The sequence below is a fragment of the Hemitrygon akajei genome, unplaced genomic scaffold, assembly GCF_048418815.1.
Source record: "Hemitrygon akajei unplaced genomic scaffold, sHemAka1.3 Scf000047, whole genome shotgun sequence".
In the NCBI taxonomy this organism is placed as follows: domain Eukaryota; kingdom Metazoa; phylum Chordata; class Chondrichthyes; order Myliobatiformes; family Dasyatidae; genus Hemitrygon; species Hemitrygon akajei.
In genome coordinates, this window is record NW_027331933.1 from 3567890 (window position 1) to 3591373 (window position 23484).

The 23484-nt window shown below is 47.4% G+C and overlaps 1 protein-coding gene across 1 annotated transcript; it reads right to left on the reverse strand.

The window, feature by feature from the left end:
- Window positions 1-1805: 1805 nt before the first annotated feature.
- Window positions 1806-23071, reverse strand: LOC140720832 (NACHT, LRR and PYD domains-containing protein 12-like). The gene is made up of 9 exons (XM_073035675.1): window positions 22967-23071; window positions 20697-20863; window positions 16863-17034; window positions 16699-16764; window positions 10267-12100; window positions 9077-9163; window positions 8751-8921; window positions 4315-4485; window positions 1806-3827 (listed from the first exon to the last, which is right to left on the reverse strand). Exons 1-9 carry the CDS (start codon window positions 22974-22976, stop codon window positions 3740-3742), a joined length of 2766 nt encoding a protein of 921 aa, XP_072891776.1. The 5' UTR covers window positions 22977-23071; the 3' UTR covers window positions 1806-3739.
- Window positions 23072-23484: the final 413 nt, after the last annotated feature.

Consider the following 23484-nt stretch of genomic DNA (forward strand, 5'->3'; position numbering starts at 1 on the left):
CTCATTCCTCCTCTCCTTCTCCTCGGTGCCCGATCTCCTGACTCTCCATTTAACCTTCTGCCGACAGCCATTGTGTGACAGTGTGAGACCCTCCTTCCCACTTCCTCCACCACGAAGTGTGTCACTCCCTCTGTTACGTACTCATGACAGTGGTACCCTTGTCACGTGACTGGGGTTGAAGTTATACTGGACTTGAGGTAATGGTCTTGTGATGGTGGAGTGATGTCATTTTCCCGCCAGTAGAGATCATGTGACAGTTTTTTTTTACAGGGTATAAAAGGAAGACCCCACCCTGTCAGGTGGGGCAGTTCGTGGCTGGATTTGCCATGTTGACTTCATGCCACTGCGTGATTTAATGTGATGACGCAGTTTAGTTGAAAAATGAAGTTTTATCTAATGCCTAAAGTTTAAAAGGTCATTTTGCCAGCAGTTTCTTTACAATACTGTTGGTTAAGAATCAGTGGAGAGTGAAGATCGGAGTTCGGGAGTTAAAGATCGAGGAGAATCGATTTTCGACGGTGGAATGGGTTCGACCTTGTGTGATCCTCATTCGGAAAGATTTCGTTGACTGTTCTCGTGTTAATCTCTGCGGGATAGCAGCAAATTGAGGACAGTGTGATAAAGGAAAGGTCAGTGCCTTTACGCCGTTACGTTTCATAAAATTCTTCGTGGGAAGAGTTCAACTTTGGAAACTGAAGGAAAACGACGTGGAAGAGAATTTAAATCACCTTTAAAAGTCTCTCCTTTTAAATGGACTGTGAGCATTTTGAACTTTTGGCATACCACTTTTAAAGAACTGTTTTTGCAACGTCGCTTTAAGAACTGTTAAGCTGCTGCACAGCAGCTGTTTTCCGGTTACATTAGTGTTTGTTTACTTTTGGGGGGTTTGTTTTCAGTGTTTAATAAACGTGTTATTTGTTATAAAAACCCTTGCCTAACTCACATATATTTGTTGCCTGAATACGTAACACCTCACACTCACCATCTTGTCACCCTCCTTCCCAACCCGTCACTCGCAAACCGTTTCCCTCCCTCCCCTCGCTCTCCTCTCCCCGCCATCTCGATGCTCTGCATCGTATGCTGTTTCGGGCCAACCGTTTTACGATGCCAATCTTCACCTCTCCTCATCGCCCTCTGTCTCTCTGTTACCCAGTGTCACTCCCCTACTCACCCCGTCACTCCTGACACCCTCCCCTCTCTGGCCCCTTGTCCTTTCTCCCGTCATCCACCACATCCTGGGTGGTGAACATTTTCTGATGGGAAATTCTGCTCCCGCACCCAATCCCTTCCCTCCGTCGTTGAGTGAGTCGCTCCTCTCTCCCTCTGTTGGGACACTCAACTCTGTCTCATCAGCCCTGGCAGCGTCCCCGACAACCCCCCCCCCCCCGCTACCCCTTGCCTCCGAGCACACCCCCTTCCTTGCAGCTTGTCTTATTTGCGAAGGCATTTGTCACCACCCATTCATCTTCCACTATTGAAATTGTCACTCCCCCACACTCCACATCCTGTCCAATCAGACCACTCCCTCCCATCCCATTACATCCTCTCCCTTCCCATTACATACCATCCCTCTCCCTTCCTGTCGTTTCACTCCTCCTCACCCCGTCTTTGTCTTCTCCATGTCGGCCACCAGTTTGTGACAGGAACTTTCACCCCTCCCCTTTCCGTCCCCTATTGAGTCAGTGACTTCGCTACACTCACCGTCTCATCAGTCCATTCCTCGTCCCGTCACTCCTCTTCCTCCCAAACCCCTCACCCTCCTCCCCAAAGCCCACATGTATATGTGTATGTGTGAATATCTGAGATATATACAATAGTTTATTCAATGACAAAATTATTGGACTTAAAACATATATACAACACCCAGGACTATATAAAACACAAATTAAAATACTGTTATTACAATCAATAACACACTCGATCCTGGGATTGTATCCATGGGCACCGCATGTTCCTTCGCCATAGATTCTGTGTGTGACAGTGGCCACTGTAAGTCAGTGTCTCACTCCATCCCTGGTGGCCACATTAACCAAGGATTCACCCATTTTAAATCAGTGCGTCCCTCCCTCTCTTGTGCTCACTTCTACCAAAGCCGCCACTCTCTCCCCAGCGGCCATTTCAAGTGAAGCTTCGGACATCCCACCTCTCCCGGAAGTTCCCAGAGTCTCCCGCATATTGATATTGGCTCCCTGACACCCGCAAATTATATACAATCTCCCGCAAATCGATTTTTTTGAGAGGGGGAGGGAGAGGGATGGAGAGGGATGGAGCGCTCCATGGCAGAGTATTAAAAAAAAAGAAAATACAAAATGTACTTCACCCCAGACTACACTAAAGTGTACCCCTGCCTAATAGGGGTCAAGAATACTGACAGTGTTGCTCGCTGCACTGTTTGCAACAGTGACTTTTCTATTGCTCATGGTGGGTTAAATCACTGTTGAAGTGAGTTTAACGGGTGTCATTCGTTCATTAGCATAGCTAACGTTATTTAAACTAGCTGGCTGGCTGCTAAGGAGCTACACTATTGCAGACATCCCACCTCTCCCAGGAGTTCCGGGAGTCTCCCGCAAGTTGATGGTGTCTGCTTCCCTGAAATGAGATTTTGCAGGGTGGGATTAATTGAGTGATGGAATGGTGCAGACGGAGCTTCACTGTGTGTTTGGCACTGCAAGTGTGTGATGGGACGGTGTGGAGGGAAATTCACTCTGTGTCTGACCCAGGGAGTGTGTGATGGGATGGTGTGGAGGGAGATTCACTCTGTGTCTGACCCCGGAAGTGTGTGATGGGACCGTGTGGAGGGAGATTCACTCTGTGTCTGACCCTGGGAGTGTGTGATGGGACGATGTGGAGGGAGATTCACTCTGTGTCTGACCCCGGGAGTGTGTGATGGGACGGTGTGGAGGGAGATTCACTCTGTGTCTGACCCCGGGAGTGTGAGATGGGACGGTGTGGAGGGAGGGTCACTCTGTGTCTGACCCTGGGAGTATGTGATGGGATGGTGTGGAGGGAGATTCACTCTGTGTCTGACCCCGGGAGTGTGTCAAGGGACGGTGTGGAGGGAGATTCACTCTGTGTCTGGTCCCGGGTGTGAGTAAATTTACAAATGTAAGTTAAACAACGTGTGAGCTGCTGACGTGTGGGAATAAATAGGTTTCTCCTGACTCACTCACAGTCACACACAATTAACTGACCTGCGACAAGGAGTGACAGTTTCAATAATCAGTCCCGTTTCTCACCCTCACTCTGCATCGGGGAACCGATGATTATAAAATCACACTTCAGGGCCGTGTCCGGGATCGCTGCAGATCCAGGATCACTGCCGAGGGATTTGTCAATTTAACATCATTATATCGGCCAGGCTGCCGAATGCACAGTCCTCAGCAAAGGGAGCAAAAGGATTCTCTCCCGGGATAATCCCACCCCGGGACACCGGTGTCCCAGACTGAGCCCCGGCCCCCGGGCTCTTCCTGTCTTGGTAAATCCCCGGGGTGTCACGTGGGGGAGTCTCGAACACTCACATCCGGCGGAAGCTGCGCCGCCGGACAACAGGCGGAAACACGTCACTGCGGGACCGCTCTGAGCGACACACAGAGCGAGACCTGAGCCGGTTCCATTCAAACCGCTGGGAATCACCCCCGGTGCGCAGCCATTAAAGGTAAGGGCGGGAGTTAAAGGGGCGGGCGGGGAATCGGCCAAATGTCCCCATCCTGCGGGCGGGAATGTTCACACATTCAGATGTTCAGACGGTCACTCTCAGTCCGGGTCTGGGTTCCTGCAGAGATCTCAGTTCCTTCCCCCCTGTTTCACTGAACTGATTCATCCCCAGCCTGAAAGAGATGGAAGAATAAATATGAAATAAACAGATTACACAACAGTGTCAGTAACAGGGGACTGGGGTTAATGTTTCACCAGCACTCACAGACAAATATCACCAGAAAACCCGTGGATCCACTGATATTTTATCACATTGAACATTAACACAAACACTCACTCGATCCGCTCCAGACTCGGGAGGGTCAGTATGAGGCGGCGGAGAGTGGGGACAGATTGGTCTGTCAGTGAGTTTAATCCCAGGTCCAGCTCCGTCAGTGATTGGTTTGTACTGAGAGCGGAAACGAGATCCTTGACACCAGAATCTGTGAGACCGACATTGTGCAGTCTGGAGATGAGAGAGAGTGAGGGTGAAGGACACAGAGAGACAGGAGACGGTACAAATCCACAGTGTTTATCAGTAACACAATTACTGATCACATTAATGTTCAGTGTCAGACACCCAGTGACTGTAAACACAATCTCCCACAGTCTGGTACTTACCACAGTCTCTGTATTTTACACTCTGGGTTCCTCAGAGCCGCAGACACCAGTTTCACTCCTGAATCTCCCAGTTTATTAACACTCAGGTCCAGCTCCATCAGTGATGGGTTTGTACTGAGAGCGAAGATGAGATCATCGGCACTAGAATCTGAGAGACCGACATCCCTCAGCCTGGAGATGAGAGAGAGAGTGAGGGTGAAGGACACAGAGAGACAGGAGATGGTACAAATCTCCAGTGTTTATTAGTAACACAATTACTGATTTTGTTCTTCAGCACAACTATGCAAGTCGGTCAGTGAGAACAGCGAGATGAGTTTAAAAGGGAGACAGATTTACAGAGTGAGCGTCAGAGGAGTGGTTGACAGAGTAGGAAGGCTTTGGATCAATGGGGCTTCGGCGATAAAGGGTCCAGGCGAGGTAGGTTATCTGTTTACAATACAGACAGAGAGTATGTGTGTGAGGCTGGTTTTCTGTGCTCGGTGTCAGATGTGGGAGACGGCAACATCTGCGCCCAGTGTGTTGAGTTGCAGCTCCTTAGGGACCACATTTGGGAACTGGAGATGCAGCTCGATGACTTTGTCTGGTCAGGGAGAGCGAGGAGGTGATAGAGAGGAGTTACAGGCAGGTGGTCGGACCGGGGCCACGGGAGACTGAAGATGTGGGTCGCAGTCAGGAGAGGGAAGGACAAGAGGCAGGTACTAGAGAGTGCCCCTGTGGCTGTACCCCTTGACAATAAGTACTCCTGTTTGAGTACTGCTGGAGGGGGTGACAGCCTGGGGGGTGGGGTGATGAAGCAACAGTGGCCGTGCCTCTGGCACAGAGTCTGGCCCTGTGGTTCAGAAGGGTAGGGAAAGGAAGAGGATGGCAGTAGAGATAGAGGACTCTATAGTTAGGGGGTCAGACAGGCGATTCTTTGAATGCAGGAAAGAAACACAGATGGTAGTTTGACTCCCAGGTGCCAGGGTCCGGGATGTTTCTGATCGCATCCAAGATATCCTGCAGTGGGATGGAGAACCGCCTGAGGTCGTGATACATATTGGTACCAATGACATAGGTAGGAAAAGGGAGGAGGTCCTGAAAACAGACTACAGGGCATTCGGATGTAAGTTGAGAAGCAGGACCTCAAAGGTAGTAATCTCGGGATTACTGCCTGTGCAATGCGACAGTGAGAATAGGAATAGGATGAGGTGGAGGATAAATGCGTGGCTGAGGGATTGGGGCAGGAGGCAGGGATTCAAGTTTCTGGATCATTGGGACCTCTTTTGGAGCAGGTGTGACCTGCACAAAAAGGATGGGTTGTACTTGTATCCCAGGGGGACCAATATCCTGGTGGGGAGATTTGCTAAAGTTATAGGGGAGAGTTTAAACTAGAATTGCTGGGGGGGGGGGGGGAGGGAACCAAATTGATGCGACGGAGGACAGGGAGGTTGGCTCAGAAACAGAGAAAATTTGGAGACAGTGCGAGAGGGAGGATAGGCAAGTGATAGAGAATGGAAGCACTCAGTCTGATGGTTTGAGATGTGTCTATTTTAAAGTGAGGTGTATCCTGAATAAAGAGCATGAGCTTAGAGCGTGGATCAGCAATTGCAGCTATGATGTTGTGGCCATTACAGAGACTTGGATGGTGCAGGGACAGGAATGGCTACTTCAAGTGCCAAACTTTAGATGTTTCAGAAAGGATAGGGAGGGAGGCAAAAGAGGTAGGAGCATGACACTGTTGATCAGAGATAGTGTCACGGCTGCAGAAAAGGAGGAAGTTATGCAGGGGTTGTCTATGGAGTCTCTGTGGGTGGAAGTTAGGAACAGGAAGGGGGTCAATAAATCTACTGGTTGTTTTTTTATAGACCACCCAACAGTAACAGGGACATCGAGGAGCAGATAGGGAGACAGATTCCGGCAAGGTCTAATAATAACAAGGATTATAAAGAGTGAGATTTTAATTTCCCAAATATTGACTGGCATCTCCCCAGAGTGAGGGGTTTAGATGGAGTGGAGTTTGTTAGGTGTGTTCAGGAAGGTTTCCTGACACAACATGTAGATAAGCCTACAAGAGGAGAGGCTGTACTTGATCTGGTATTGGGAAATGAACCTGGTCAGGTGTCAGGTCTCTCAGTGGGAGAACATTTTGGAGACAGTGATCAGAATTCTCTCTCTTTTACCATAGCGTAGAGAGGGATAGGAACAGGCAAGTTCGGGAAACCTTTAATTGGAGTAAGGGGAACTATGAGGCTATCAGGCTGGAACTTGTAAGCATAAATTGGAAACTGATGTTCGCAGGGAAACATACCGAAGAAATGTAGAAAATGTTCAGGGGATATTTGCGTGGGGTCCTGAGAAGGTACGTTCCAATGAGACATGGAAAGGATGGTAGGGTACAAGATCCGTGGTGTACAAAGGCCGTTGTAAATCTAGTCAAGAAGAAGAGCTTACGAAAGATTCAAAAAATGAGGTAATGATATGAGTCTGGAAGATTATAAGGCTAGCAGAAAGGAGCTTAAGAATGAAATCAGGAGAGCTAGATGGGGCCATGAGAAGGCCTTGGCGGACAGGATTAAGGAAAACCCCAAATCATTCTGCAAGTATGTGAAGAGCAAGAGATTAAGATATGAGAGAATAGGGGGAATTAAGTGTGACAATGGAAAAGTGCGTATGGAACCGGAGAAAATAGTGGAGGTATTTAATGAATCATTTGCTTCAGTATTTATGACGGTAACGGACCTTGGCAATTGTAGGGGTGACTTGCAGTGGACTGAAAAGCTTGAGAATGTAGATATTAAGAAAGAGGATGTGCTGGAGCGTTTGTAAAGCTTCAAGTTGGATAGGTCACCGGGAGATGACAGGATGTACCCAGGCTACTGTGGGAAGTGAGTGAGGAGATTGCTGAGCCTCTGGCAATGATCTCTGCATCATCAATGAGGACGGGAGAGGCTCTGGAGGATTGGAGGGTCGCGGATGTTGTTCCCTTATTCAGAAAAGGGAGTAGGGATAGCCCAGAAAATTATAGGCTAGTGAGTCTTAAAGTCATCAACTAAGTAGATGGAGAAGATCCTGAGGGGTAGGATTTATGAACATCTGGAGAGGCAAAATATGATTAGGAATAGTCAACATGGCTTTGTCAACGGCAGGTCGTGCCTTACAAACTTGATTGAATTTTTTGAGAATGTGACTAAGCACATTAATGAAGGAAAAGCAGTAGATGTAGTGTATATGGGTTTTGGCAAGGCATTTGATAAGGTACCCCATGCAAGGCTTATTGAGAAAGTAAGGAGGCATGGGATCCAAGGGGACGTTGCTTTGTGGATCCAGAACTGGCTTGCCAACAGAAGGCAAAGAGTGGTTGTAGACGGGTCATATTCTGCATTGAGGTCGGTGACCAGTGATGTGCCTCAGAGATCTGTTCTGGGACACTCAATCTTTGTGATTTTTATAAATGACCTGGATGAGGAAGTGGAGGGATAGGTTAGTAAATTTGCTGATGACACGAAGGTTAGTGGTGTTATGGATAGTGTGGAGGGCTGTCAGAGGTTACAGCGGGGCATTGATAGGATGCAAAACTGTGCTGAGAAGTGGTAGATGGAGTTCAACCCAAATAAGTGTGAGGTGGTTCATTTTGGTAGGTCAAATATGATGGCAGACTCTTGGCAGTGGAGGATCAGAGGGATCTTGGGTTCTGAGTCCATAGGTCACTCAAAGCTGCTACGAAGGTTGACTCTGTAGTTAAAAAGGCATACGGTATATTGGCTTTAATCAGACATGGGATTGAGTTTAAGAGCCGAGAGGTAATGCTGCAGCTATATAGAACCCTGGTCAGACCCCACTTGGAGTATTGTGCTCAATTCTGGTCGCCTCACTATAGGAAGGATGTGGAAACCATAGAAAGGGTGCAGAGGAGATTTAGAAGGATGTTGCCTGGATTGGGGAGTATGCCTTATCAGGATAGTTTGAGTGAACTTGGCCTTTTCTCTTGGAGTGACAGAAGATGAGAGGTGACTCGATAGAAGTGTACAAGATAATGAGAGGCATTGATTGTGTGGATAGTCAGAGGCTTTTCCCCAGGGCTGAACTGGCTAGAATGACAGGGCATATTTTTAAGGCACTTGGAAGCAGGTGCCTTATATCAGAAGATATCAGGGGTAAGTTTCTAACAGAGAGAGTACTGAGTGCATAGAGTGGGCTCCCGGCAGCAGCAGTGGAGGTGGAAACGATAGAGTCTTTAAGAGACTCCTGGATGGCTACATGGAGCCCAGAATAATAGAGGGCTATGGTAAAGCCTAGGTAGTTCTCAGGTAGGGACATGTTCGGCACAGCTTTGTGAGCTGAAGGGCCTGTATTGTTCTGTAGGTTTTCTACGTTTCTTTGTTTCTACTGATCACATTAATGTTCAGTGTCAGACACCCAGTGACTGTAAACACAATCTCCCACAGTCTGGTACTTACCCCAGTTTCTGTATTTTACACTCCGGGTTCCTCAGAGCGTCAGACACCAGTTTCACTCCTGAATCTCCCAGTTTATTACCACTCAGGTTCAGCTCCATCAGTGATGAGTTTGTACTAAGAGCGGTGGTGATGTCCTCGGCACCAGAATCTGTGAGACCGACATTGTGCAGCCTGGAGGTGAAAGAGAGTGAGGGTGAAGGACACAGAGAGACAGGATAAGGTACAAATCCCCAGTGTTTATCAGTAACACAATTACTGATCACATTAATGTTCAGTGTCAGACACCCAGTGACTGTAAACACAATCTCCCACAGTCTGGCACTTACCACAGTTTCTGTATTTTACACTCCGGGTTCCTCAGAGCCGCAGACACCAGTTTCACTCCTGAATCTCCCAGTTTGTTCTGCCCTAGTCTAAACACAAACAGACAAATTGATGAACAAAGTGATTCCAACCATGGTTCTGAGGGAATTTCTCTCACTCGGATATTTCAGGAAACATTAAACCCTTCAGTAAATCACTGATCATAGTTCCCATCACTGTCAATGTCCTTCACTGCCCAACTCCAGGGGATTCACCTAACATCAGTAATTTAGTCTGTCAGTGTGACCCTGTAAACTCCACATATTCCGTCTCATTCCCCGAAGGTTAGAAAACTGTTCCTGATGTGAGAGGGTCAGAAGGAGCAGGTTTGAAGAGTGAAAGTCTCACAGTGAGGAAGATTTGTGTGTGGGAAAGTGTCGATGGGAGATGGTGGAAGTGAACTCACCTGAGGAAAAGGGATAGGAAGAGAAAATCTGCAGGAGGAAGGAGAATGGGAAAGATACCCCAAAGGAGGAAGGAGAAGGGGTCCAACAGATGGAAGGAGGGGAGATCCCACAGGAGGAAGATAGGTCCACAGGAGGGTACCGTTGGGAAAAGATAAAACAACAAGACGAGATTTCAAAAATAGATTGTATGGGAGGGGTGTGTCTGAACTGTGGCCCACAATCGGGAGAGGAGATGCACCCATGGGTTCTGGGTATCTGGTAGTGAGCACAGTCACACAGGTGGACTGATGGTGATAGTCACACACGGGGAAGGACAGGGGAAGACAATCTCACAATGGTATTTCTTTCCTTCTCACTAGGACAGTCTGCTGACGGTCTCTTGTCCCACACCGGGAAGGGGGTGTGAATCTCTGACCCACCTGCCACAGTCAGTGTCGGTCTGGGTGTCAGTAACAGTGAGAAGGAACATTGTCAATGTACGTGTCACAGACAGCGAGAAACACGGCCATTCCTGTGATTTACTACCATTAAACCAATGGCCGTTGTTCACTGATCTGATGAAGTCTCCAACATCCCTTCACAAGGAACCACAGAACCCTCCCATCCTTGGGGAATTATTGATCGATACCCTGGCATTTGTCACAATTCTTTACAATCTGATTTACTAGTTTTACCCAAATCCCTTTACAGTGAAGCAACACAATGGAACAGTTTCACAGTTCAGAGTGAGAGATAAATCAAGTTACCTCAACTCCTGGCACTTGTGCAGCCCGGGTCCCAGCCGCTGGATTCCTTCACACTGAATGTGGCAGAGAGCCAGATCGAGGTGCTTTATTGTATCACAGAGTCTGATGGCATGAGACAGGACCGTGCAGTCAATCGGGGTCAGTGTCATTCCACGGAATGAAAATGTTTCCACAGATCCCAGTGCGGCCTGAGCCAGTCCCCGATTCTGAGACTCAAACAGGTAGTGCAATGTGTTCAGGAGGCTCCTTTTACCAGCTTCACTCTCTGTGTTTCCCATCTGGCGTTTAACCTCCTCCTTCACCCAGTCAATCACCCGGCAGGTTGTTTCATGAGGAAATGGACCCAGAAACTCCTCCAAGCCCCGAGCTGTCATTGGAGAGGAGAGACCAGCAACAAAACGGAGAAATACCTCAAATCGCCCATCTGTCGTGTTGTGGGCTTCAGTGAGGAATTTCAGGATATCCCCGGGATGTGGATTCAGGAATTGTGCGACTGCAGCTACAAACTCTTGGACGGTGAGGTGTGGGAATGTGTACACCACACTCCGGGCAGAATCTTCTCTCTCCAAAAGCTCCATCAGGAACCCGGACAGGAACTGGGAAGGCTGCAGACTGAACTTGATCAAATCTCCATCTGTAAACACAATCTTCTGCTCGGACACTCCTCTGAAGGCCATCTGACCAACACTGAGTAACACATCACGGGGGTTCTCAATCTCACGGCCGTGGTTTTTCAGGATGTTGTAAATATAGTAGGAGTACAGTTGGGTGATGGTCTTGGGAACTCGCTGCGGGTCCCTGACTCTTTGTGTGAAGAAGGGGCCCAGTGCCAGAGCGAGGATCCAGCAGTAGGAGGGGTTGTAGCTCATGGTGTACAGGATCTCGTTCTCCTTCACGTGTTTGAAAACAGCTGCTGCCACTGTCTGATCTTCAAAATACCTGATGAAATACTCCTTCCGTTTCTCACCAGAAAATCCCAGGATTTCAGCCCAGACACCGATCTTTGCCTTTTCCAACAAATGTAACGCAGTGGGACGGGTGGTCACCAGCACTGAACACCCTGGGAGAAGCTTGCCCTGGATTAAACTGTACACAATGTCAGACACTTCACACCACCACTCGGGATCTGGGCACTGGTGCTTGGGTTCTGTATCTCTCCGAATGTCAGCAAAATCGATTCTGTGTTTGAATTCATCCAAACCATCGAATATAAACAGCAATCCCTCTGGGTTCTTCCAGACCTCTCTCAGGATATTCCCAAAGTAAGGATACTGATCCAGAATCAGTTCCTTCAGGTTTATTCTACAGTTAATGGAGTTTAAATCTCGGAATTTGAAACTGAAGACAAACTGGAACTGTTGGTATATTTTCCCTGTGGCCCAGTCATAAACAATCTTTTGTACCATTGTTGTTTTGCCAATTCCTGGGACTCCGGCCACTGCTGCCGAACTCCCAGATTTGGATTGTGCGAAGAATCTTTTCATTTTGTCCCAAAAACTATGTGAGTAACTATTATGAAACAGATGAGCAATCCGGATTTTTTCCAGCTTTGCATGGAGATGGTTCTCTCTCCACTCCTCATGGTCTCTGCCTCTTACTAGCAGCTCGTGTTCCACCAGTGTCCGATCTCGAACAGGATAAATGACTGTGAGCTCAGCGTATCGATCAACCAGTTGGAAAACCTTCACCTTCTCCCTCATCAGGATCGTGTTCACTCTCAGTGTGTCAGTTTGTGCCCGCAGAGTCTCCCTGTGTTTCTGTTGAACATCTTCCATGGGAACAGACAGTGGACAAACTGTTAGATGTCTCAACTCAGAACTCAGTATTTCAGTACCTAAGAATGGACAGGATGGACAGAAATTGGTTGTCAATGCCAGATCTGATGAACACGGAACACTCACGGATTTCTGCTAATAAAAAACAACTTGTTAAAGACATTGTTTGGGTGAAATTAAGAGCTCGGAGACAGAGTGTCTAAAAATGGATGATGGCACAGAAACATTTCGGATCTGATTCAGATTCGCTGATAAAGGCTCAGCTCTCCCCTCTATTCATAGTTTGCAGATTCCCCAGTGTTTCTTATTCTCTGATCTGGTACGTGAACACAGGCAATACACCCACACCACATTCACAATATCCTGAAAAGGGAGGGTGCGCAGTCAGAAGTCGTGACACATATTGTTACCAATGACATAGGGAAAAGAAAAGGAGGATGTCTGGAAAACAGAACATAGGGAGACCAGTGGGAATGACGGCAGAGCAGAGATGACTGAAGTTTCTGGGAATAGTTCACAAGGCGCAGTGTAGATGTGGCCCACAGAGGAACAAGTTCTCAAATGGCAGGTGCAGGCAACCATGGTTGACAAAAGACGTTAAGGATGGCATAAAAGCCAAGGAGGGGGCATATAAGTTAGCAAAAGTGAGTGGAAAATTGGATGAATGGAAAACTTTTAAAATCCATCACAAGACAACAAAACAAGCTATAAGAGGGAAACGATGAAATATGAGGGCAGCCCAGACAAAAGTATAAAGCAGGATCATAAACACTTTATCCAGTAATATAAAGAGTAAAAGGGAGGTGACAGTTGATATTGGACAACTGGAAAATGATGTTGGTGAGATAGTAATAGGGGACATAGATAAACGCAATTGGTTCTTCGCATATGTCTTCACTGTGGAAGATGCTAGCGGTGTGCAGTGGTCCGCGTGTGACGGGCAGTAGGAGTGAGTGCCATTGCTATTACAAAACAAAAAGTGTTAGGCATACTGAAATGTCTTAAGTGTAAAGGGGGGTTTCTTCTTTTTCTTTGTTACTGTGTATGTAATCAAAATGGCGTCTTTGTTTTGTTAAAAGTAGGAATTCTGGCGCCTTTGTGAAAAGTAGGAATGCTGGCGTCTTTGTTATGATAAGTGCTGGAAGCTTGTTTGGGACTGTAAACTGATTGTTGGTGGGATTTTGGGGAGTCGGCGCGATGGAGTGAGAGAGAGAGGACGGGATGCTGGAAGCTGGGCGACGGAACGGACCCCGAGCGGGGGTCCCCGGCCCAAGGTTTTCGGTGAGGAGAGGAGACGGAGATAGAGGAGTGTGGAGCGTCTGGTCGGCCACCGTGGGTGGTCCCAGGAGGCGGGTCGAGGAGTTCGGAGGGGATCGAATGCCAGAAGACTTCAGTAATTGAGCTCCAACGGTTGTGCACGAAGTGGTTTGGACTTTGATAAGTTTGGCGCCTTTTCTTTTTTTTTCTTCATATATACTGTATCATTAGTAATCGCTTAGTTATAGTAATCTTTATAAATTGTACTCATTTAATCGCATAAGGTGTACTGTCTGTTTTTTGGGCGAGGCGGGGACATCACACAGCATCCACACCAGCTGATTACCCAGTTTGGCGGGGCCGAAGGCTGCTCCCCCTAGACTAGAACGAGCTGAGCGAGCCTGAGGCGACCCAGGGTTTACATTGTGGGGTGCTCGTCCGGGATTGATTTCTGTGGAAGCTGTGTGATCGCCCTCTTTAAATTATGTCTGCAGCGAAGAGCTGGTGTGCCTTTGTGGGTGTGTGATTGCCGGTTATCTCTGCATGTGTGTTGGGTGGGGTGGCTGCTGTTGGTAGCCCGGAGGTCATTGTTCGAGTTCCGACTAGCGCTGACGAAAAGGTGGTGGGGCCATGGGCTGTCCATGCTGTTAAGAGAGCAAGGAAGGTCTGGTTGGAATGTTTCAGCAGTGGTGGGCTCCGCCCGGTTGTTGGAATAATGTCCAGCCCTAAAGGGGCAGAGCAGACCTCTCAGTTGTTGGGTGAGTGGCAGTGCTTGGCTGATGGAAAGCGACCGGGATTGGTTGAAAGTTTGAGTAGGTGGGCTGTCGGGCGCAATTATCACGAAGTGACAGCTGCCAGTTCTGGGAAAGTGTGGGAAAATGCGTGTGGTTCGACTGGAAGTCAAATGCCGCAGCTGGGGGGCTTATCATATCGTGGCAGGAGATTGGTGGGAAGTTTTTAGGGTATCCCTTTTGGTTAGGAAGGCAGATAAATTGCTTGCGGAGCCAGGGGGATCTGTCAAGGGGATCAGTTGTTCCGTTGATTCGAGAGGTGTTGGGAAACTTAGAGGAGGCCCAGTGGGGGAACGGCTTGGGTTCTCTGGGGGAGCACGTTCCCAGCAATGTACCAAGGAACTCCCGCAAGGAACAGACCCTATTCCTGAAGGCTTAGAGGGACCACGCACTCAGGTGTTGTTACGGATGGATGGAAGTCAAGTTAAAGCCATCCTCGGCACCGGGGGTACCGGTTAAGTTGCTGTACAGTTTGTTTTATAACCGTTTTTGGAAGCCTTTACCCTTGACGACATTGACGGCACTGGAGATTTGGGGTACCAGCGCTGGTGATTATAAAGACGACGGTTGTGGGTCAGTGAAAATGGAGTTCTTAGAGGCAAATGTGGAGGTGACTGAGGTTCGTGAATTGTTAATGCTGATGTGTCCGGACCCTGTTGTAGAATGAGTTTGAGTGATGCCTGAGGCGACCCAGGGGTTACAGGTAAATAAGTCACCTGGGCCAGAATGACTCCATCCCAGAGTCTTGAGAGAGGTTGCCTGAGAGATGCAGGTGCATTGGTCATGATCTTTCAAGAATCACTGGAGGATTGCAAATGTCACTCCACTCTTTCAGAAGGGAGGAAGGCATAAGAAGGGAAATTGTAGGCCAGTTGGCCAAATCTCAGTGGTTGGGAAGGTGTTGGAGTCTCTTATTAAGGTTGAGTTTTCGAGATACCTGGAGACTAATGACAAAATAAGTCAAAGTTAGCATAGCTTCTGTAAAGGGAAATTATGCCTGACAAACCTGTTCTTCGAGGAAGTGACAAGCAGGGTGGACAAAGGAGTCAGTGGATGCGACTGACTTGGATTTTCAGAAGCCATTTGGTAAAGTGCCACATATGAGACTGCTGATCAAGATAAAGCCATGTGGTGTTACAGGAACGATATTGCGGAATGGCCGTCAGGCAGCAGGGAGCGAGTGGGAATAAAAGGGGCCTTTTTTCTGGTTGGCTGTCTGTGACTAGAAGTTTTCCTCAGGGTCAGTATTGGACCGCTACTTCTCACATTGTTTGCCATGATTTAAATAATGGAATTTGTGGCTTTGTGGCATATATTGCAGACGATACAAAGATAGGTGGAGGGGTAGGTAGCACTGAGGAAGCAGAAAATGTAGACAAATTGGAAGAATAGGAAAAAAAGTGGCAGATTGAATACAGGGTTGGGAAATGTATGATAATGCATATTGATGAAATGAACAATAGTGTAGAGCATTATCTAAATGGGAGGAAGGTCCAAACATCAGAGGCGCAGAGGAACTTAGGATTCATCCAGCAAGTTTCCCAGATGGTTAATTTACAGGTCGAGTCTGTTCTAAAGAAGGCAGCTGCAATGTTGGCACTTATTTCAAGGGGAATCGAATATGAAAGCAAGGAGATAATGCTGAGCAATTATAAGACACTAGTCAGGCCGCTCCTGGAGTATTGTCAACAGTCTTGGGACCCATATCGCAGAACAGATGTGTTATAATTGGAGAGACTCCAGAGGCGATTCACGAGGACGATTCCAGGAATGAAGGGGTTACCATAAGCGGGGCACTTTGACAGCTTTGGGCTGTACTCACTGGAATATAGAAGAATGCGGGGGGATCTCTTTGAAACAAACTAAATGTTAAAAGACTCAGGTAGGGTGGATGTGTATAGAATGTTTTCTGTGGTGGCGGTATCCAGAACTAGAGGGCACAGCCACATAATTGAGGGTGATCCTTTAGAACAGGTAAGGAAGACCTTTTTTTAAGCTAGAGAGTAGTGAATCTCTGGAATGCTCTGTCAGAGATTGCCATGGAGGCCAAGTCCATGGGTATATTTGAGGCGGAAGATCCTATTCGGTTAGGGCATCAAAGGATATGGCGAGATGGCAGGTGTTTGGGGCTGAGTGAGATCAGGGATCAGCAATGATGGAATGGCAGACCAGACCCGATGGGCTGAATGGCCGAATGTTGCTCCTATGTCTTGTGGTCTTATAGAGGAATAACAACAAATCTCGGCTCCACTTTGGATCGGAGGTGTGAGATTTCCTTTGCTGGAGTTGGATGTTCCAATTGGAATGGTTTGGCATCACTTTTGTCAAATCTCCAGATATTCGGTGCTAGGGAAAGGGAAACATTGAGGTTTCATCTCGGATTGACGGGTATGTCTGTTCATAAGTCTCATCGAGGCCTCTGGATGCACAACCCGAGACCCCGAAAGGTGCCAGGTGTTGTGACAAATGCATTTGGTTACCTGTCCTGCAACCACAGCAACAAGAACCTGTCTCCCAGACTCTGACAGTCTCTAAACAGTCAGCCAAAGACAAGTATTCAGACTCTCAGAGTGAAATAAAAACATTGACATTTCTGTTCCATCGCTTACCTTTCAGATGCGTGGGCACTTCAGATAAACCCCGCTCAGTGTCCATGTAGGCGATCTGGCCGTCACCTGTTCAAACAGATTAACCTGCATTAAGTCTGTTCCGTGTAATACTGTAAATTCATCAGCATTGACATCTGTAACACACAGTGTATTGTTCACCGTACCACGTTCCCGTATTTCATTCAATATTCTGCTCAGCTTCGGTAAATGGTGATGTAGTTTCACAAAGGATTCCCACATCATCCTCCCAGCCCCAGAGCCCTTCTCCATCACCAGATCCAGGAGGAGTTTGGAAGCGCCCGCTCGGTTTCCCTTCTCCGCGAGCTCAGTCACTCTCTGTAATGAACAATGGGGAATATATTGAGGAGCGGAGGGATGGGCACAAATCTACCCTGAGCGTGGACTGACCCAGCACATTCTGCTCGCCACAGATCACTAAGAGACATTGAAGTGTTCATAGCGGGAGAAAGATTTTAAAAGAAGTGAGCAAGGTCAGTCATTACCTTCTGAATGCCAGAGATTGCAGGGAATCATCCACTTGGCAAGTTTTAAGCAGAGCACACCCTAGCGTGAGTGAGTCAGAGATAGAGTGGGGAGTTGAGGCTTTGTGTCAGAGAGGTTTCAGTGAGGAGAGGCGGAGGCTTGGGTAGATTTTAGATAGTATTTTCCCGTCATTTTAATGGTTAGAACAGTGAGAATACCAGGCAGGATAGTGGAATGTTCTTCATACGGGGTGTGGCAAGGCAGGGAGACCTGCAGGGTCCCTGACCTTCAGGAATTGCATCCAGCTGCAGCTTCTTACAGACTGTGCTCAGGAATTGGAGCTGGAGCTGGATGAACCCAGGATAATTCATGAGGCTGAGAGGTTGACCGACAGGCTTTACAGGGAGGGAACTACACCCAAGGCACAGGACACAGGTAACTAAGTCACCGTCAGCGGGAGGGGAGGGGGATGTGAAGGAAGGGGATAGAAGCCACTGCAGGAAACCCCTCTATAACAGGTATGCGGCTTACAGTTGCGGGGTATGACCTAGCAGAGGAAAGCCACGGCGATTATGCCTCTGGCAATGAGTTTGGTTTTGTGACTCAGAAGGGGTGAGAAGAGTGAACTGCACTAACAGGGGAATTCAGAGGTTAGAAGAACAGTCAGGAGGTTCTTTTGACGAGAACAATATTTCTGGATGGTGTGTTGTCACGGCCAGTGATACCTCGCGTCGACTCTGAAGTTTTCTTAAGGACACGGTGAGCAGCCGGTGGTCGTGGTCCACGCTGGTACCAATGACAAGAGTAGGAAGTGTGACGAGGTCCTGCAAAGTGAGTTCATGGAGTTAGATGATAAGCTGAAGCGCAGGATCTCCAGGGTTGTGTTCTCAGGATTGCTACCCTTACCACGGGTTACGAGAGAAGCGGGCTCATACTGTGAGTTTTACTTTAAGAGCACCTGAGTGAGTCGGGACTATGACATCAGTCACAAGTTGCAGCGACCTGCTGCAGACTTAAACCCATTGGGAGTGGGAGAGGGGGGAGAGAGAGAACCAACACACAGTTAACTTATGTTTAATTTGTTTAAGTTACTATAATTTGTTACTAATAAAGAGAGTGGTTTTAACAGTAAAACCCAACTCACTGTATAATCTATTGTGACTGGTATGTAACACATGTGCTAGTGAGGCCTGAAATAGGACGATAATACAGTTTAACGTGTGGCTGACGAGATGGTGCATGACCGAGGCTTCAGATGTTTGGATGTTAGGGCTCTCTTCCAAGGAAGCTGGGACTTGGTCACACGTGATCGTTTTGCACTGGAGGCGTATTGATACCCTTGCAGGAAGAGTTGTTAGCGCTGCATGGGGAGGAGGAGGTGTTGAATTAAAGGGGGCAAAAAAGAACAAGAGTGGATAGTGAAGTGGCTATATGGGAAAGATGTTGTTAAGCCGACATACAAAGTCAGGAAACTAAAGGATGAGTATCGTGAAACTTTTTTTTCCAAAATGTGTATTATTTCAATGAAAGGAGTACTGTAGGAAAGACAGATCAGCCTAGCGCGTGGATCAGCACTTTGAGTTACAGCATTAATGTGATTTTGTTGGAGGAGGTGCAGGACTGGCAGCTCAGCATTCCAGGGTTCCGTTGTGTTAGTCACGGTTCGATAGAGTGGGAGGGATAACAGATGGAGGGGTGGCATAACTAGTCAGAGAAAATGTCACTGGATTGCTCAGACAGGACAAACTGGATCGCTGGTCCAATGAGACTACATAGGTGAAACTACGGAACAAGAAAGGGATGACCACGTTAGTGGGATTATATTATAGAGCACCCAATAGTCAACGGGATTTAGAGCAACAAATACGCAGGGAGATCACAGAAACAAGAAACACAAGATTCTGATGGTAGACAATTAACTTTCCATTTAGTGACTGACACACCGAGTTAAAGGGCTGGATGGGATAGTGCAGGTCAAATGTGACCAGGGAAGTTTCTGTAACCAATATATTCAGGTCACAACTGGAGAGAGCGCATTCTGGGCAAGGCAGGGCAAGCGACAGAGGTGTGTGCAGAGGAACAGTTCGGATCTGGTATAGAAATTTAAAAAGTCCGATGGGGAAGTATTGGAGAATAGCTAATATTGTTCTGCTGTTTGAAAAGGCTGTAAGAATAAGCCAAGAAATTACAGGTTGTTGAGTCTAACAGCAGTAGTGGTAAAGTTATTGGCAGGTATTCTGAGGGACTGGATATGAGCATTTGGATAGGCAAGAATTCTTTAGGGATTATCAACACTGATTTGTACCTGGCATATCCTGTCTGACCAATCTTATGGTTTCTCGAGGACGTTACCAAACGAGTAATGAAGGCAAGTGAGTGGATGTTGTCTACATGGACTTCAGCAAGGCCTTTGACAACTTGAAGGAGAACATCTTCATTCAGAGGCTGGTGAGAGTGTGGATCGAACTGCCACTGTTAGTGGTATATGTGCATTGGATTTGAACCATTTAAAAACAATTCGGGTAAGTACGTGAGTGGGAGGGGTATAGATATCTCTAGTCGGTGTGCAGATCAATGCGACTAGGCTTATAATAGGTCAGTGTGGACTTGATGGGCCTAAGTGCCTGCTGCTGTATTGTAGAGTTCGATGACTATGGCTGAGTCAAACTATGACGGGGTCACGGGGGCAAACTCTGGTGAATCGCAGCTGGTTCACAATTAACTGCCCGACTCCATGAGGGTCCAGTGTCAGGCTACAGCTGGGAACTGGCAGTAAGGAGCAGCCAGCAATTGCAGGACAATTCTACATGTCAGAGAGACCAAGGTCAAATGGTAGTAATGCAGAGAAGGAACTTTGGATTTAAATTGTCATCTGTCTCGTGTGGAATGTGAGGGTTAGGGGTAATGCGTGGATTTTCACTAAAATTCAGTCCGGTGTGCAATAGGTGAATGTGTCCCAGTAAGACGAGGACCATTAGCAAGGCGTTTCTTGGTAATTCCGTGTTAGCTGCAGATGAGAGGGTCAGTAGTTGAAAAGAGAGACAATATTCAGTACTGCATGTTCAATTTGCGATGTGGTTGAAGGTAGACTCGGGAAATGAGCTGAGAAATTAGTTACTATACATTTGATTTGTGGGAAACCCGGGGGTAATCAAGAGAGTCTGGTGAATGGCCATTAAGGTCGAGCATTGGGAACATGATGTGATGTCAGACGGAGCGGTGTAAAGTGGTTCTCTGTCCACTTGCAATGTCCAGCAAGTGTCACATCACTAAATTCACCTCTCAATCATTGTCTGCATCCTAACCTGTCTAAAAGTGAATGTTTTCAGAAATATGGAGTGAGGCTTGTATTAGTTAATAAAAGTTCAGGGTTTCTGGCAAACGAAAACTCTTCTCTTGATGTTGACCACAAGCATTAAAGGATGTTCATAGCCCTGAGATTGCGTTACACCGTTTCTGTCGGTCTGTGATTGATTCGGTAGAATCTACACTCAGTCTATGTTCCTTCCACTTACGTGATACTCTGGCCCGGTGAAGTGATCCTCGCCCATTAACATGAAGCTGACTCCCTCCACACCCTCCTCAATCGCCTGCTCCAGTCGCTCCATGTAGAATCTCGTCAACCGGAACAGGTGGTGATCCTCACAATTTGACAGGAAGGCGGAGATTGCTGAGTTCAGATCTGTAGTTGGTCATAGAACATAAAATGGTAGAGTGTACCATGCGCATGCGGACACGATGCCAATTTAAACCAATCCCATCTTCAGGAACATGATCAATATCTCTCCGTTCCCGGCCTACTCATGAGTTCAAACGCCTCTCAGATGCTGCTGAGTATCTGTTTCCAGTCCCTCCCTCGGCAGCTCATTCCAGACACCGATCACACTCTGTGGAAAACCTGCATCCTAAATCCCCTTTAAACTTTGCCCTCTAACCTTAAACCTATCCACTCAAGTGTTTGATATTTACACCGAGTCACAGACTATCGAACGTCGCTATGCCTGTCGTAATGTATGAATTCTCTGAGATTGAGGTTTCAGTCTCCGATCCTCCAGAGAATGCAATCCATGGTTGATCGACCTCTACCGGAAGCCAATATTCTCTTATCTGGGTAACCGAGTATATTCTGTAAGCGTGGTGAAACTCATCTGCACCCTCGCCAGAGCCTCCACAACATTCTCGTGATATGGCTACCAGATTTGTGCACAATACAGAGATTGTCTCTTAACCAACGTTCATCCAGTTACAGCACAACTTTCAAAAATATATACTCACACATCAACTCGGCGTTAGCACGCGACCAATTGTGTTGCCACTTTCAGGGAGCTCTGCACATCCATCACAAGACCCGTCCGAACATCAACCTTCCTAATGGTCCCAGCATTCACTGCGCACATCGCTCATGAACTTGACCACCCAAGGTGCAAATCCTCACATTTGCCCGAACTAACTGTACTTATAACCATATAACCATAAAACCATGTAACAATTACAACACGGAACCAGGCCATCTCGGTCCTTCTAGTCCGTGCCGAACGCTTACTCTCACCTAGTCCCACTGACCTGCACTCAGCCCATGCCCATCCATTCCTTTCGTGTCCATATACCTATCCAATTTTTAAAAATGTACTTGGCGACTATCTGTTCATATTTCTAATTGGATGCTGAACATTTTGACAACAGTCCCGAATTTACACAACTCCGCCGAGTCTGTATCTTGACGAATCAGTCCACCTATGTGATTCTATATATATATATATATATATATATATATAATTACTTTGAGTAATACATAGTTTATGATTAAGTTATTTACATCACACACGACGCATGACGAGCCAGTGTGATCCTTGCGGAGACTACTGGTCACAGACCTTCAACCAGTGGAACGCTCCTCCAGTCCTGACTCTATTTTATGTGACCAAGACAACATTGAAGTCAATATACAACATCTCCGCTGAAGATTCCACCGGAAACGTCGACAGTTAATTTCTGTCTATAAGTGCTGCCTGACCTGCCGAGCTCCCCCACCATTTTGTGCGTTGCCCTCTGTACTTACCCTTTCGTTTCACTTTAATCTTATTCGCCAAGGACAGTCATTTCCTCGGTAGCCCACTCAGATTCCCTGTTTAAAATTTCTCTTGTTCATTCTATCCCACACGCAGCCCGTTCTCCCACAATATAACGTTCCTTAACTGGGTCACAGAAAACAGACACCGGGGAACTCCCCTCACCTCCATCGTGCAACAACCCGAAAATCCGGGGAGAATTCACCACTGGCCTTCCAAACAAAAAACAGACAGCGGGAAACTCCCCTCACCTCCATTGAGCAACAACCCGAAAATCCGGGGAGAATTCACCACTGGCCTTCCACACAGAAAACAACAACTGTTTCTCTCACTGGCTGTTGGAGGCATTTCCCACATCAGTGAGTATCATATACTGACAGAAATTCTGTCTGTTCCCTGGACTGTTACATTGCCCGCTGTTTCATTCCTCTCCGAGTTTCACCCACACGCACTGTACTTTCGGGAGCTTCCTCTCCTTTCACTCAAGTGAAGATTTGCATGGTCAGCGGAGTGATTCGACCATTCCCGTTGTTAGGTCCCTGCGCTGGACCGGGTGAATTGTTCCTTTGCTCAAGTCGCTTTACCAGTAGGATCAATGACGGCAGTTTTGCTGTGCCCCTTTAGTGCCCAAGTTTAATCCTATAAGCTGTTGATTATTTGACTACACGTGTACCATGATGGCAGAGCTTTAATGAGGAAGAGCCCAGTGAACATACCTGTGTCCATTCTGACTCCTGACTGTCGTTGCTTGATTGTCGTCTTCTTGTCTGCCTTCCGGGTGGAGGAAAGCACCACCTGCTGGCGATTATCTGAATTACACCAATAACAAGTGCGAGTCAGTTACTCTGCCTTTCACATTTAAAACACTTCTGTAAGGTCGCTGCTCAGTCTCCTACATTCCAGGGAGTAAAGGCATAGAGTGGCCATCCTCTCCCCAGAACTGAAGCCTCTAGCCCTAACAACAGATTCGCATATCTCTGCAAACTTTACAATTTAACAAAGCCTTTAAAAACATGCAGCGGCTAGAACGATACTTTGTACTGCAAACACAGTCTCACCAACGACCTATACAACGGCCCCATAGTGGTTAAGACAAGTATTTACAGTTCGAACGACCCAGTTACAATTCCCGCCGCTGCCTCTAAAAGTTTGCAGCTTCTCCCGGTGATCGCATCGGTTTCCTCCAGGTGATCCGGCTGACCCCCCCCGACACTCCCCCCCCCCCCCCCACAGT

What these genes read in the sequence shown, in the direction of transcription:
- LOC140720832 (XM_073035675.1), bottom strand. An exon ending in TCACCGGGCCAGAGTATCAC is followed by an intron (nt 17,035 to 20,696) that starts GTAAGTGGAAGG and finishes TGTTCATTACAG; the next exon opens with AGAGTGACTGAGCTCGCGGA. An exon ending in CACAAGTGCCAGGAGTTGAG is followed by an intron (nt 9,164 to 10,266) that starts GTAACTTGATTT and finishes GTTTGTGTTTAG; the next exon opens with ACTAGGGCAGAACAAACTGG.